At 40.2% G+C, this 17,308-nt stretch overlaps 1 protein-coding gene across 2 annotated transcripts in view; it reads left to right on the forward strand.

Annotated features, from left to right (window-relative positions):
- Positions 1-15,586, forward strand: part of LOC124795368 (60S ribosomal protein L28) — a 28,809-nt gene extending 13,223 nt beyond the window's left edge. For both annotated transcript variants that reach the window (XM_047259383.1, XM_047259375.1), the window contains exons 3-5: positions 14,869-14,997; positions 15,168-15,281; positions 15,464-15,586. In XM_047259383.1, the coding sequence (XP_047115339.1) occupies positions 14,869-14,997; positions 15,168-15,281; positions 15,464-15,547 (327 nt within the window). In that variant the 3' untranslated portion in view covers positions 15,548-15,586. The remainder of the gene's footprint in view (positions 1-14,868; positions 14,998-15,167; positions 15,282-15,463) is intronic.
- The last annotated feature ends 1,722 nt before the right edge of the window (positions 15,587-17,308 follow it).

Consider the following 17,308-nt stretch of genomic DNA (forward strand, 5'->3'; position numbering starts at 1 on the left):
TGAACAGGTGCACGAAACTACAGGCTAATATCTCTTGATGACAGTGTGTTGTGGAATTTTGAAACATATTTTTGCTTGTGTGTTATGTTTCTGGAGGCTGAAAATATCATTTTTAGGAATGAACATAGTCTTGGAAAATGATTTTGTGAAACCCAGTTCGCTCTGGTTGCCCATGACTCAGAAAGCAATAGATACAGGCACACAGGTAGATACTGGTTTCATTGATTACAGGAAGGCATTCAATAAAATTAAACACTGCTGCCTAATGAACAAAATGAGTGTATAGAATATTAGATGAATGATGTGACTGAACACTTTTTAGCAAACAGAACACAGTATTTCATTCTCAAAGGAGAGAAGCCCCCAGAGTTGAAAGTATAACTCTGGTTGTTTCCCAGCAGTGTCACAGCACCATTACATTTCACAATATATGTAAATTACCTTATAGGTAATGCTGGAAGTTCCACGAGTCTTTTTGCAGATGATTCTGTTGTACGCAGACACATCAGTACTGGAGGATTGAAATGGAGTGGCAATTAATCTTAAATATAGATAAATAACATTTTCTTCATAGACAGAAGGACCCTTCATTGTGTGATTACCCAATTGCATAACAATCACTGGAAGCAGTTACTTCCACAAAATATGTAGGGAGTAATCGAAAGTGGAATGACCACATAAAATTACTTGTGGGCAGGACAGATGCCAGACTGACATTCATTGGAGGAATCCTCAGGAAATAGTCAATCAGCAAAGGAGGTAGCTTACAAAACACTTGTTTAATACTTAGAATGTTGGTTGTCAATCAGGGATCTGTACCATACCAGATTGATACAGAACATAGAGAAGATCCAAAGAGCAGGTCACATTTCATTACAGGTACATTGGTGAGCACAAAAGCATCAGAGCGCCAATTCCAGTGATACATGCTGCAAGTTTCCTTTAATTTACATCTATGGCCACAAACTTTTTGTTAACAGTTTACAGGTTTCGGTCTATAATGACTGTCATCAGATCTATTTTATAAAAACAGTCCTGATGTACTGAAGCTATAGTGGCATTGTCAAATGTTAAATGCAATTGACTATGCCACTATGACTGCAATACATTAGGACTTCGTTTTTATAAAACACATCTGATGATGGTCATTATAGACCAAAACTGGTAATCTATTAACAAAGTTTGTGACCATAGATGTAAATTAAATAAAACTTATTGCATATACAGGTCGCTGTTTTATTCACGACAGTGTCACAGCTTGAGAGACGTGTTGCAAGGACAACCTTATGCATCACAGTGTGATCTATTATTGAAGTTCAAGATCATATGTTCCTGGAAGTGTCAGAAGAAATGGGGAAGTGTCACTGATACACTAAGTATCCTCTGCCACACACTGAGATGGCTTGTAGAGAAGTGGTGTAGGTAACAGATAATTTATTATTTTTGAGATCTGATGCTAGTATGCTGTATTTTTACTTTTGTGTACTTCACATATGAAATAATTGCAATACTTTAGACATACATTTCTTTGTATTTGTCAGCACATTAACTTCTGTGAAAAATTTCGGATTGGCGCATACATTTGTAGCATTTTTCCATAAGTTTAATAAACACCACAGATACACATAAAATACTTTAGTCATCAATCATACAGGATGGAGGAAAAATTGTCGCGAAATTTTAATTCCAGATAACTGATGCCAGTAGGAACCAAAATTACTAATGTTGTGTAGGTTGACAGCGCACCATTTTCAAACTACGGAAACTTGGTGCCATGCGCTCCGATTGGCCATGGGATTGCCATTAGTTGGTTGAAAGGCAGCTCTACGGTTGTTGGTTCACACAAACATCCCTTACTCAGTCACTGCCCCGATGTGATAAGTACACATTCTGATAGGTCTTGCTTTTTGTCCCATGATGACCTATGTGACAGTGATCAATTTCTGGTGATACTATCATTCCCCTGCTGCCACCAGGCACAGACCCCTACATTGGGCATTCAGCAGGGCCACTTGGCCTTCATATATGTCTGCTGTCCACTTTGACACTGCAAGGCATCTCTGCCACTATTCTTCATGCTGCTGGTATTGCTGTCCCTGTCGACCGGTACCGTGGTGGACCAAGGAAGTTGTATTTGCCGACAGGTGCTGCAATGATTTTAAGTGGCACCCTTCACAGGCCACCTTGCTCATGTTTAAGTGTCCCCGTGCTAAGGCTCATTACCGTATTAAGCGGAGTAAAAGGAATGCTGGGAGTGCTATGTTTCCTCCTTGGGACGTATGTCTCTTCATCGCAGGTATGGTCCAAACTCCGCAACCTTCAGGGCTGCCAGCAACAGTAGACTGTTCGGGGCCTAAACCTCCAGGGTGCCCTGTGCACTGATCCATTGGTCTTTGCGGAACACCTCGTGACACACTTTGCGGTGGCATCATCCTCTTCCTACCTTAATACCTTTCTCCAGCAGAAATGCAGAGTTGAACAGACCCCCGTTTCATCCCATACCACATTAAACCCAATAATGCATCTTTCACTGAATGGGAATTGTTGCAAGCTCTTAGCACTTCAATAGACAAAGGCCTATTCTGTATTTTTCCACCATTTCCCGATTGGTTTGGTACTCCAGTGCACCGAAAAGTATTGTTTTCGAAGGAGTGCCCCAAGATTATTCTGTAAGCATTTTGTAAGAATACCGAATGGTCCTAGGGAACTGAAACGCTGTTGTTAGTTCTCCTCGTGCCAACCAATCAAAAGTAATCTGCCTCAAGACACGTGCATGTGCACTGCAGCGTGACAGCGGCACGAACCCGAAGTGCTTCCGTGAATGCATGATAACGATATAATATTGACTGTGTTCTTGAAAATGTCATATTGTCATTTTATTCTCATTCACATCATCTTGTTTTGGATTTTCTGTTTTGTGATATGACTTAAGAATGGAGTGTAGTACCACATTGTACAAATACATTTATAGAAACTCTAAGAATTCATCATTTTTTCTGTTTTTTGTCGTTCCGTGGTTGTTTCAAAATTCGTGGAGGTCTTGTTCATCTATGCAACTAATTAGAAGGCACTTTCTTTATTGCCAAACCCATTTTGCTTCTTTTATTTGTGAAGATGCTTCACAAATAAAAGAAGCGAATTGCGTGTGACAATAAACTGCCTTCAGTTAGTTGCATAGATGGAACACATCTCCACGAACCTGAAAAATTGTTAGTGTCAAAGAATTAAGAACATGCATAGAATGTGGTTGTACCCCACTCCTAGAAATTCAGATGATGAAGTAGCTTACTTCCCCATATGATATATTATTGATTTGGTTCGTAAAAACAAAATTGAAGTCTTTTTGAGAGTGTGTGGCGAGTGTGGCTATAGAAGTTCATTGTAGTTGCATTTAATGAATCAGTGTTTCATATATGGTATAGTCTAAAAATATTGTGGCAGGAATCTTTCATTTGTCTACTGTTAAGGATTCGTCTACTGTTGTTCAGGATTTGATCATATATAAATACTTGTGACAGGCCAAAGTATAAAGACAATTGCTGCTAGTTTTATTCACAGTAATTTAAGTTGTGCTCTTAGATTCCTGTCTGACCTCACACTTGGAAATTGCTACATATTCAGAAAAAAATTGTGATTTTTGATGGGAAAAAGTATGTCACTGTCAGTTATTTCACACCCAGCAGTTTCTTCTTTCTTTTATTAAACATAATGGAAGTCGAGAAATCCAAGACTCTCATTACTGAGAAAGTGCGCTCTTACGTGTAAATAATGAATATATCAGAAAAATGCTGTACTTTAACAAATAATGAAGTCTCAATGTTTTACAAACACGAAGAGGAGAAAAAAATGTGTTGATACTCAGCGATATGCGAACCTATGGCTTTTGACACGGCACTTCGTTGCCTTACCCACTGTGCTACAACAACCTGCTTGTCTCCAGCACTTTATTCCGTGTATTTCCAGTTGAGAGAGATGCAGGCTGACTTTGTTGCTGACTGATGCGGGCATAAGCCATAAATGCACAAAATTTTGTAAGGTTTCCTCGATCAGGCTTCACAAAATTCCTTCACATTGTTACATAAAACTTTTAAACACATTTCGATAATCATTAACTTAACCATTTGTGGAAAAAAGTACGCAGAGTTACTAGTAAATTTAATGAATTTTTAATCATGTAATTACATAACAGGTATTTAGTGAGAATATTGATTTAAACTGTTTGTCGTACCTAATAACAATACAAATCATAATTCTAACAAAGGAAAAAAGTCTATTATGTACTCACTTTTCAACCGGTTGCATCCTGGAGATTCTTCAGTAACCAGGGTGTATACGACCCGGGAAAAACCCGGGAATTTTTTCATCTGGGAGAAAACCGGGAAAAACGCGGGATATTTTTAAAATTCCAGGAATTTTTCATTGCTTTAGTTTTCAGTTAAATTTTTTTTAATTTTGACTGGTGAGAACAGATACTCTTAACAAAGGATATTACTGTATCCTGCTACTGCAGAATAATACTCCAACAATAAAACATAAACAAGAGAAAAAACGAAAATAACTTAAATTGCAAACGAAATGCGCCATATAAGACGACACACAGTGCTCATGCAAGTGTCTGCCAATTGAAACTTGTCAAAGGCTTTAGGAAGACTATGCAGTGCTTCATAACAAAAAATTGCCTCCAATGAGCGTGAAGTCGCAATTGCATTAGATTTGTTTTAGCAGTTATGCGCGGGCGCATACGCAGTTGTCATGTTTGAACAGTAGATTCTTCCGCTTCTGGCAACGGGAATGTGGATGTTGGCTGGGCAAGCAGTCACAGCTAGATGCTACCGCAAAAATTTGGTGCCCCCCACCAAATTCATATTCTTAAGGAAAAAACTTTTTGCCAAAGCACCTAGCATCCAGCACACGTTTATCTGTTGATTATTCATATGATTTTGAAACGCTTCCCTGTTTGTTTTTGAACATTTTTGAACACATTTTAAGTTCATTTCTGAATGAATCATAAGTTGACTTTGAATGCATGCATAGTGTACGTGATGTCTGTCAGGAGAATCCTCGTCGCATTTAGCAATAAACTTTCCGCAGGCAAAAAGGATGGGGCTATACGAGCTGGGGAGTAAAGCCGAACGGATGAATGCCAATCGCTGTCTATGTGTTTGATTGGGTTTGCAAATGATCAGTGTTGTTATAATTACTAGGGAAATCCGTAGATTCAGACTACCAGCATGGAAATAAACTGACAGGAATAACAGGTGAAAAAGATCTTCTCAGTGTATCCAAGAAAATGAAATTTTGACAATTTTTGGCCAGATCGCTACACTAGTAAGGACCAGTAGTACAGTCCCCGGCTAGCAGCTGCGTAAGTTCTATTTTGGAAGTAACGTGGAAAACATGTTGTTTGAACACGTAATAATGCCTAACCGGAAAATAATCGTGGGATTCTGGCAGGGTTAGTGAAGTTAATTGGCGAACAAATTTTTGACAGTGGCAGCAATTGCTACAGACTTCATGACAAGATTGTTAGAATGAGGAAGGAGAAGAAACGGGGACATCACACAAATTATGGCAGAATAAGATGATTCCAAATTTATATAAAAATTTCGTAATACTACTTTTTGATCTCGTGCTTCAGAAGCTGGTGCGTATGAATGAAATGTCAAACTATTTCCTAATATACAGATTTATGCTTGTAGTGGGCCTAATAGGCATTTGATATTGGTACTTATTGGATTATATTCTGTCGTGTTATAAAAATGGCCATTTGTGCCAAAAGTCTCCTTTATTTGGTGTGTTACAAAATTGCAGCCTTATTAGAAAGGCCTATTTTGTTTTATCTAGCAGACAGTGACAAAATAGACGTTATCAGATTGTGAAACCACACCAGTCTTGGGTATTATTTGTAAAACAGCGTTTTCAGTATTAGGTTACGACATTTCGATTTTTCATGTAGCAAAACGTTTGACAAACTTTGAGGTAATAGATCCTTTCGCAGAAAGGAAAGCATGCCATGTAAAGCTGTAGCAAGATTAGAGAGAAAAAAATGCTAGGAGCTAAGGTTTGAGAAATGTGTAATTTCTTGCTTATCTCTTGTCAGTATTAGTTGTATATATTGTATATTTAATTGTATGTCACACAAAACAGCAAGTTATTAATTTTCTAAAGAGTTCTTGTTCTCTCTCGATTACAAATAATCCCATCTGCTATTAATTGCGAGATTTTTTAAAGAGGTTATATATAAAAACAAAGATGAGGTGACTTACCGAACAAAAGCGCTGGCAGGTCGATAGACACACAAACAAACACAAACATACACACAAAATTCAAGCTTTCGCAACAAACTGTTGCCCTCTTTCCTGATGAGGCAACAGTTTGTTGCGAAAGCTTGAATTTTGTGTGTATGTTTGTGTTTGTTTGTGTGTCTATCGACCTGCCAGCGCTTTTGTTCGGTAAGTCACCTCATCTTTGTTTTTATATATAATTTTTCCCACGTGGAATGTTTCCTTCCATTATATTGATATCATTTTTTAAAGAGGGGCGGACGTGCGGTAGAAAAATGTTTTATGAAGAGGTGTGGCACTGCAGTTTGGCATACTTAAAACCAAATGTATTAAATTTCCTCGAATACATATGTTTTATGTTTGACTTTCCAGAAAGTTGCGCTCTACAAGATTAACATATTTTGAAAATTCGATTTTTTTAGTATTGACCCGGTTCACAAACATCGTAGATTTGGGATTGATGCGCTGAGCAGTCTTGAGTTATAGTGAGTAGTTTCCACGTGACCTGTGTTTACATTTAGTGACTTTGCTGTTTCCCCTTCGTTTACTCTCACATCAAATGAAAACAAAAAGGATATCTGTGACCGTGAGCTATCAGGTGAATAAAAACACATTCACATAATTGCGGATGGCTGAAATATGTCATTAGTTTCAGATTTTATTTTATTTCGCCGGCTGGTGTGGCCGAGTGGTTCTAGGTGCTTCAGTCTGGAACCGTGCGACTACTACGGTCGCAGGTTCGAATCCTGCCTCGGACATGGGTCTGTGAGATGTCCTTAAGTTAGTTCTAGGGGACTGATGACCTCAGAAGTTAAGTCCCAGTGCTCAGAGCCATTTTTAAATTTTATTTCCACCTTTCTGACAGTCAAGCATTAATTGCCTTGCGGAACAATGAAGTTATTTTTGTCTGTTTGCTAAAGAAATTTGATTTTCGTTAACCTTTTCCGCAGAGGCAGTCAATGTATTTGAAACCAAATGTTTAATTCCACAGTACTGGCTAGTTTCAACTGTTCGCTGCATTTCAAGTGCACGTTTTCATTTTCTAGCACATATGGTATTATGCCATAATAAAGAACCAAACATGATAGAATACAGTACTGGTGCTCCAAGAAAATTTACATCCCAAAAACCACATGGGAAAGCTTAATATCAGGTTGAGGTCTACTTCATTGGGAATCTGGATACATGAATGTGCCTTTTAAGTATGTACTTAAAATGTGCACATTTTAATATGGTTCACGAAATTCCGATGCTCTTGCAGTATCCTCTGATGTCTTCTTTCTTTTATGATATAAATTATGATCTTTCAATGTTTTACACGTACTTACATACGGGCTTCCTACCCAAGCACGGTGTCGCTTGTTATCTGCGCTCTTTGGCAATTGCTGAAACGAACCTACTTTTAACAGGTCGCGGGAAAATATTGCGAATGGTGGTTTGAAAAGTGTTAATTTCAAAGTAAATATCCTTTTACATAAGTTGAGCTATGTGCAAGAATGTACCATGAATTTATTAAATCAGAGCGTTTGACTCTCATTTAAAAATCAACTCTTTGATGACGAGCCATTTAGAAGAATTTTGAACCCTGCAGATCAGACATTTGTCATTATTAAAAATTTTACTGGCTTATTTGTGTTGATATATCTTAGTGTAACACGTGCAAAAAAGATCAACAGTATATGCGAAAGCTTACCTTCTCTTGCAGCTTGATCAATATTATATGTGAAAGCTTTGCTTTTCTTGTAGCAACACTATGTATATTAATTTAAACTATTGATTTTCCCTGTTTGTGTGTTTATGCTACTTAACAGTGATGTTGCTGTTGGCTGACTACATCACGTGTCCTATGCTCAGAATATCCGCTGTCATCAGCTGGCGAGATCATGTGACATGAGCTATGAATGGCTTACGAAAGCGCATCGAAATCTCGATTTCAGTGATTCGGAAAGTGACATGCGGTGTTTGGTGGAATGGAGTATGCTTTTGTAATACGAAAATACGCAGTGTACATGTTGTTGCACATCAAAGATATTTCCAAAGCACGTCTTTTTCCCTGAGTGAGTTTAGTTTTCTAAAGTGCTGGGAAATTGTACGCTCTTCTACAAAACCATAACCATTCAAAGGATTGGTAAAGGAAAATATACTGTGACCCGGGAGAAAGTGATTTTAACCGGGAAATCTGGGAAAAATCCGGGAATTTTTTCCTTGTCCACGTATACACCCTGGTAACACAATCACTAAATCCGGAGCTAAAACGGCTCAATATGTTTAAAATAACAAATTCCGGGTGTAAATAAACCAAACCAAACTGAAAGAGAGCCATACCAAAATTCAAAACCTCCCTGTAGTGGTTGAAAATTTGTTAGGAGGACCAATTAGTAACATGTCTCAGAAGCTTACTGAACAGGAACTTCGGATAAAGACCCGAAAATGTCACTAACAGAAGCTAACCTACTGCACCAATCGGTATACAGAATAGGGTCCAGGTTCCATCCACAACCAGATGATCAAACACTTACCCAGAGGCAACAGCTCCTCAGGGTTTTCAACCACATCTGGCTCACAGATGCTTTCCTGTCACAATGGTGAGACAGTATAGTTATCCTCGTCCTTCAGCCTGGAAAAAACCCAACGACTCTTAGACAGCTACTGCCCAATTAGCCTGATGAATGTACTTTGTAAATTGCTCAAATGGATGGTCAGCTTCAGATTATATTGGGGGGGGGGGGGGCTTTTGTCCCTGTCTGTGTGGCTTCTGGGCAGGGCGATCAACTGTTCTTTCTCCGATCGGAAACAGCTATCCGACAGGCTTTTACTCACCACTGGCACCTTGTTGTAGTCTTCTTTGATAAGGCACATGACATGGCTTTATGCCATCATTTTTTAGTTACCTTCCATGACTGGGGCTTCCATGGTCCCCTTCTGATTTTTATCTGCATGTCATGGTCCCCTTCTGATTTTTATCTGCATGTTTTTCTCTCACTGGCTTTTATGGGTTCAAGTTGACACTTCACGCAGTGCCCCTGAGATCCAGGAGAATGGTATTCCACAGGGTTCTGTGCTTAGTGTCCCACTCTTCCTCATTGCCATCAATGGGCTTGTGACCTCTGGTTACCCTGGCATTGTATGTAGATGATTTTTGCGTCTGGTGCAGCTCCCGCTCCGTAGGATCCGCTGAGCGCCAGCTCCAAGGTGCCATCCAACGGGCCTCTGTGTGGGCCACCGCCCACGGCTTCGTTTTCTTCCTCCAAAATGCGGGTTATGCATCTTTGTTGTCGACCCACGGTACACCCCCAGTCCAGAATTTTATTTAGGCAACCAGCTCCTCAATGTTGTAGTCCAGTCCTGTTTCTTTGGATTTCTTTTTGATAACAAGCTGATGTGGCTGCTTCACTTTAGCCACCTCAAGAGTACATGTATGCGGAAGTTTAATGCTCTCCGCCTTCTGGCCCACACATCTTGGGGTGCAGGCCATTCCACTCTTCTCAATCATAATTCCCCGCCTCGGGTAGACAGGTAGGACACGTACGTACCCCCTGGTAATGGCCAGGCCCAGGGAGGGGTGATTACCCGAGCTGATACCTTCCGAAAGTGCCGATTGGTCCCTCTGTCCGTTCGTCGGGAGGTGTGACCTGAGGTGTGAACAATCACCTAAGGCGGGAGTGCCCTCAGAGAGGGCCCCCACAAGGGTGGAGCACACTATCGGAGACGCTGGTAATCATGGGGGTTCTTCCGCAATGGTTTCCTCACCTTCCACTATGTCTGCTCACAAGCGTAAGTTCACTGAGTCTCAGCCACAGACAGTTCTTCCATCGTTGCCACAGTTCCTTGTTGATTCTCGGTCTGACGATGGTCACGACTTCTCCACGGTCAACCCTTTCATTATTCAGAAAGGTGTCGACGCAATTGCAGGTCCTGTAAAGTCTTGGTTCCAGATTACGGAATGGCACCTTGTTGTTAGAAACAGTCAGTGCCCTTCAGGCACAAAAATTGCTGCGTACTTCACTGCTCCACACCTTCCCTGTCCGGGTTGAAGTGCACCGTACTTTAAATTCCTCGCGTGGAGTCGTTTATACACGCTCCCTCGAAGGATTGTCTGACAAAGAAATTCAGCACTACCTGTCTGACAAGGGCGTAACGGCTGTTCATAGGGTTATGAAAAGGGTTGACACGAACATCATTCCAACCCACACTGTCTTCTTGACATTTGACAAAGTTCAACTCCCATCGAAAATCAAAGCAGGCTATGAGATAATTTCCGTTCGCCCTTACGTCCCAAACCCTACGCGTTGCTATCGGTGTCAGCAGTTCAATCACACCAGCCAGTCCTGTTCAAATCCGGCCAAATGTGTTAACGTGTTGCAAGGATGCCCATGAGGGTGCTTGTCCACCTCGATCCCCTCGCTGCATCAACTGTATGGGTGACCACACTGCTTCCTCTCGAGATTGCCCCGTTTTTAAAGACTAAAAGCTCATCCAGGAAATCAGAGTGAAGGAAAAGGTGTTGACCTTCGCTGCTCGAAAATTATTCGCCAGTTGACAGCCCACCGTGCCTCAGACAGGAAAATACAGCACTGTCCTTGCTTCTCCTCGGCCAACAAAGGAGGCGGCCACGCAGACTTGCGACCTCACCTTTAGTGCCACGGTTGTCAGATCGGCCAGCGCAAAGATCGCCCGTTCAACCTCACCTCTCGCCTGCCCACTCTATGGCTCACCCTTCATCGGGTTCTGCTAAATCTCGAACCCAAAAGTCAGACACCAAGACTTCGAAAAAAGAGCATACTTGTGAAGATTTTTTACGTACCACAACTTCACAACCATCGGTTCCTCCTTCATCTAAACATCATATTTCCAAGAAGGCTACTAAGAAACCCAGTTCATCTCCTTCTCTGCCAAGGCGTGTCCCATCTACAGCACCACCTGGCGGAAATCGCTCTCGGCCGTCTTCTGTGTTGCCGAGGCGCACTGCTGGCGGCCGATCGCTGGTGGCAGGAGCTGCTCCTGAACAACCTATGGATCTGGATCTTCTGCCTTCGGCTGAATGCCATTCCATGCTATCGGTCGCAAGCTCTGAGCAGTTGAGTTGACAGCAACCTTGGTCACATTCCTCCATTTTCTGTTCACCCTATGTCCATTATCCACTGGAATATCCGCGGCATTCGAGCCAATCGGGATGAATTGTCGATCCTCTTAAGATCCTACTCGCCGGTCATCTTCTGTCTTCAGGAAACAAAGCTGCGTCCCCATGACCGCTTTGTTCTCCCCCATTTTCAGTCCGTCCGATTTTATCTCCCCTCTGTTGAAGGCGTTCCAGCCCATGGAGGACTCATGATTCTTCTCCTACTTTATACTTGGAGCAGGGGCAGTTTGGTTGTGGCTCGGACTTTTTTAAAGTCTTCTCGGTCTGTGACCCCATGACTGTCTCCTCCTTTTTCCAGTTTTTAGATTCCCACCTTTTATGTCTTTTCCTGTGTGTGTTTAATGTTTATTATTTTATAATTTGACTACCCTGACTGGATCTGTCTGCTTTTAGCAGACCCTCTTTCTCCTATGACTTAGACATTGTGGGACTGAGGACCTCGCCATTTGGTCCCATAACCCCTCTCAGTTAATCAATTAATCGATGACATTTCTTGTGGATGCGCACAAGTCTTTGTACAGTGAGTTGTTGGTTTAGTTGGGCTCAGCCATTATTTTCCTTATTTTTACATAAAGATACTTTGTCACCAGTAATAATACTGGATAGGAATGGTTGGTGTTTTTTCACTATCCAGTTGATGAGCATGCAGAGATGCCTTTTGATTTGGCTTAAAGCATGTGGTATCCATACACCCAATCTTTGAACCTTTCTTATTGCATACAAATGTCGCACGATTGTGGGATGACCAGTCAGTCACATTTGCCAGTTCTTGAGTACATTGATGGAGATCATTGTGGATTAATGTGTTTGAATTACCTTTACCATTGCCGAAAGTCTTCCTGAACATGGAGTGTCACTAATATCAAAACAATCCTCCTCAAAACAAGAAAACCATTTTCTTGGTGTGCTCTGTCCAGTGGCATTTTCTGCACATATGCTGCAATTGTTTGTGGCTGCATCTGCTGCTGGCATCCCTCTATTGAACAGAAGAATGTTGGAAATGTTCAGATTTGTCTTCTTGGCACTCCACTTTCTAGTGTCCACAGCCCCACTCATTATCTCCATATATCAGCATGTAAAGTCAAAAAACAGAACTACAAGTAAAAAATGACAATTGATAAATAAACATAGCAACTGGAACACAACCATACGAAACAAAACACTAAAACTTTATGCACAAACCTAATTACTTTTAAGAATGACAGAATTGTTGGATTGTTTCCTAGTTGAGTTTTCAGAGGCAAGTAGTGTGTGGTTAAGTGGACAGTTAAGTTTCTTCCCAATCAAATTTGTCATTAAACTGTGCCTTCATCCTAAGTGTTTCAGTACCAGGTCCAGATTTTTCAGGTTCTGGTGAGCCATCAATTATCTTGTTGTAATGTAAGAATGCTGTTGACTTTATTGTAAAAGACTTCCACGTTGTCATTGGAGGCATTATTGCTTATTTTGACATTAGTTTTTCCTTACTGTTCTTCACATCTCGATGATTTCTGCTTTATCTAGAATATTTGATAAAAAGAAATTGATACCAGTCCTGATGGAAAGTAAGATGCAGTTGGCTTCACTTTACAACAAAGTACCTAAATAAAACAGCAGCCAGAGATGTGTGAATCTAGTTACGGAGCCGAAAGTCCGGTATAAATTTACTCTTCAGCGGTACAAAGGCAGCTGAGTTGACTCACCAACAGTGCTCAAGGAAAATCTGGAGGCCACATTTTTAACTCGGCAAATGGGGAGCAGCAGAGCAACACAAGTTATTAAACAGTCAAAGGCTTCAGATAGGGTGATAAAAAGGCATATCTAACAGATTTAGACACTGCTTTTGGGAAGCAGTGGTTGTGAAGTGGCCCAGGGTTTTTATAGCATATTCATGTTATTCAGCAAGCAGTGATTTAAACCTAAATAAACACAAAGGAAATTAATTGGTCTTATGAATAAAAAGAGAACATTTACTGGAGAAGATTCTCAAAGCAAACCAACATTCTCTGCGAAAGTTCTGAATTTCTAAAAATAAAAAAAAATTGAAACCTTTTCTCTGACGAGATATCTTTCTCACTGCCTCCCCTCCTCCTTGAGAAGGTTCTTGGGTGTGTCTGCCGTGTATGGCAGAAGATGCATGTGTAATGTTACACTTGATTCAACACTCTTAACAGGCAAAGTATTCAGTTACAACTGTGCAACTGGCATCAGTGTTTTCTGGAAGAGTTGCACTGTTTCAATTTTACTTTTATGTGCAGCAACACATTATTAAAACGGTGTACAAAAGGAATTTTCTTGTGATGTTCCTGAATTTTTGACATGTGATAAACTTTTTTATTGAAGTTAGGTGAACAAAAATCTTGATTACATGAAATTTCATCTACTCCAAACCGGGACTATACAATATATAATGGTCTGCTCACATGTTAAGCATGTAAGCCATTAAAATGTGGTTTGTTAAGAAAAACAGTTTGCTAGGATTGTAAAAAACCAGTTATTAATTTTCTGGTACACCTACTTATTTCTAACGTAACGAAATAACCAGAGTGAGATTTTCACTCTGCAGTGGAGTGTGCACTGATATGAAACATCCTGGCAGATTAAAACTGTATGCCGGACCGAGACTCGAACTCGGGTCCTTTGCCTTTCGTGGGCAAGTGCTCTACCAACTGAGTATTACTGAGTAAAGGCCCCGAGTTCAGAGTCTCGGTCCAGCATAGTTTTAATCTGCCAGGAAGTTTCATAATGAAATAACATTTATACTTTGGGAAGATATGATGATGGCGATGTGGAAACGTTGGTGACAGTTGTTTGGCATATAGTTAGTCTTCTTGGGCACTAGTCTGACAACTTGGATTTGCTAAATTCCGAAAAAAGTTCTAATTTTCACTTCATTTGAAAGGTCACCCCTCCCCTTCTTCCACGACTTTCTGGAAGTAATTTTGCCGGGCAAATAAGGTTTTTATTGTGAAACCCATATATTTTCTGTCTTCAGTATTTCTTTGGGCTACATATATCTCTTTATGCTTTCCACGCAACATAAATTCTAGTACTATCAAAAGTCAGTAAAACTTACAACCTCAACAGAAAAAGTAGAGAATGTTTTCTGCTTGGGTGAAACTCCTTGGGGTTTCATTCATATGGAATTGGAGAACGTTCGTTCGTTTGAGCAACATCCCCCACACTAACATTCTCAGGTGAAGTATAATCTCAAGACTTGCTTTATTCATATGATCCTGGGAATGTCCTCCAGAATTTAGAGTATGAAATATATTCTGTTTTATTCGTGTGACGCATTGTCAAGGAGCATTGTAACTGGTAGATGGCAAAACTCTCTTCTAAAGAGCACATGAATGAAATGGATTGTTTTTGAAAAGATGTGAAGTGAATCCCACAAGAGTAGAATAAAGGTAATAGTTTATAACAAGTTTTTGCTTATTAATAATTTTTGTTTCTTTGTTACAGGAGCCAAACAACCTTATTAATGTCAGTTCATATCGGTTCAGTGGGTTGATTCACCGGAAGAGTGTTGGAGTAGTTGCTGCTCCAGATAGCAAGGGCTTCACTGTTGTTTGCAAGAAATTTAAAGCCTCGGTATGTATGTAACAGGAATGCTAGGAAATTTCGTGTCTAAATGATGCACTATTTAATCTGGATAGAACATGAAGACTTTCTTTTACCACTACCCATTACTGATGCTGCATAATCATTTCTCATAAACATGTCTGTAATTGACTTATCTACAGAGCCTCTTCTTTTTCCAGCACAAACCTGCAAAATCAGTTACAAAAAGGACAATGAAAGCAGGACCTCGACGGTCCCTGTACAAGTTGAAGAGGCTTCTTAAAGCTAACAGGTTCAGGAGTGACATAAGGAAGGTTTGTGATATCACTTAATTTGTTCTTCAATGTAAATATTTTGCCATATGATGCTTAGCATTTCTGGATGTCAGTATGAAGACATTAATGTACCACTACCCATTACTGATGGAATTATAGACAATTTACTAAGTTACCTATTTTTAAACCTTATTGCAACTCACAATTTTCCTTCTTTTCAGGCTGCACTGCGCAGGGCTAGTGCTGTTCTACGTTCTCAGAAACCACTTCCTGTCAAGAAGGCACGGGCAAAGAAAACTGAATAAAGCTACATTATTTCTTTTCAATAAATGTAAACACTCCAGGTTCTTGTCTTTTAATACTTCCCCAATTCTATACCAGTATTGGATTTTGTAATCTGTCTGGCTCACAATGCAGGTTAATGTTCAGTTGCTACAGACACTAAAAGTTGATAAAAAAGTTTACAATTATTAAAAGATAGTCATACAATATTTATTTCAACACTATCTGAACGTGGAAATTGTTTTTCTCTTTGAGAGTAAAAACATGCGAACACACAATTATGCATGAAACTTCATATTCTAGTGATTTATCTCTAACAACTTGGTAGTATTGCTGATGGGAATGAAAGGTTTTACTTGCAACTAGATTGTGCCCCACCATACTACAATGTCAGGAAATATCACAAGGAAAATCTACCTGCATGAGGGATATGTTGTTTCATCAGAAATTTCGAAGTTGTGAACAACTAGTGTATTTCTCTAAGCCACTCTCTATTACTACTAAGAGATAGAAAGCAGAGGAGCAAAATATTTCACCATCAGATAACCATTACTGTTTTTTTTCTTTGCTAAGCCCTTATTTGTCAAAACTCAGTCCCATTTCATGTTAAAATTTCTTTTCTCTACATCTTTAGGTTAACTATGAAACTGGTAATTTCCTCCTTCAGATAATAAAGATAAGGACTCCGAAATGTGATTCAATAAAACAGTCGTTGTGTGTAATGTTGTAAGCAGGTATACGCAAGTATTCATATCTAACTGCACTTCGGCGTAAAAGCTCAGTGGTGGCATGCTTCTGGCATTGCAGTTAAAGAGCAGGACCTGATTAATGAAATGCAGAGGGTGGTCCATGGAGTTCATCTGAGGAAGTACATTTTTCCTCTTTTATAAACATGTGTAAAACTTGGTAAATTCAAGACTGTAGGAACAATAAGCTGCCAAGTGCTTTGGCAAATGGCAGCTTCTGAGAATAGTATTGGTCAATCAGAATGAACAATAAAGTGCCATTAACGTAAAGCAGTTGAAGTTTCAGGGAACTAAAAGCCTACAGCAAGAAGATGTGAGAGTTTCATGGCTTAGTGGTTAACATTGTTTGCTACTGATGTGGAGGCAATATTTTCAATTCCTTATAACTGCCTCCAATTTATCTGAGGTAAAGGTCTAGAATAGGGTCCACTAAGCCTCGCGAGGCCACACGAAAAGCCGTGAAATTAACAAAAGTTGTTGAAGTGATGTCAAATCACAGCTGCGCACCAGGCTAGAAGCTACAAAAGTTTTGTGTGTTGGTTAGGCAATAACATGAGTGAGGCATCAGATACCGAATATGACACACCTACAAACGTAGAGAATGTACAAATGGCAGTCTGATTGGGAGCACAATGAGAAAGGTGTGTAGTATATTCCGAAGTAGTAAGGAAAGGTCCAGTAAGTGTAACATTTGAGGTATGGTCATGACCCATTTTGCAAACATCTGAATTGGGATGTAGTAACGCACCAGTCTATAAGAGTGTAGGTAGTAAGTCATTCATATTCTAAAAGCTTCCCCTTTTCAAGATAACTTAATTGCTAATTAGATACAGAACAGTATCACTCACACAGCTGTGCTGAGACACTTTCTAAGGCACACAAATACTGCGGGGGAGGAGGAGGAGGAGGAGGAGGAGGCGGCGGCGGCGGCAGCAGCAGCAGCAGCAGCAGCAGCAGAGGGTTGGCACAACAACAATACTGGAGGTGGATGTCAGGCAGTTTCCCGATTTGAGTTGGTGAATACTGGGCTGGTACCAT

This window comes from Schistocerca piceifrons, chromosome 1, assembly GCF_021461385.2.
Source record: "Schistocerca piceifrons isolate TAMUIC-IGC-003096 chromosome 1, iqSchPice1.1, whole genome shotgun sequence".
NCBI lineage: Eukaryota > Metazoa > Arthropoda > Insecta > Orthoptera > Acrididae > Schistocerca > Schistocerca piceifrons.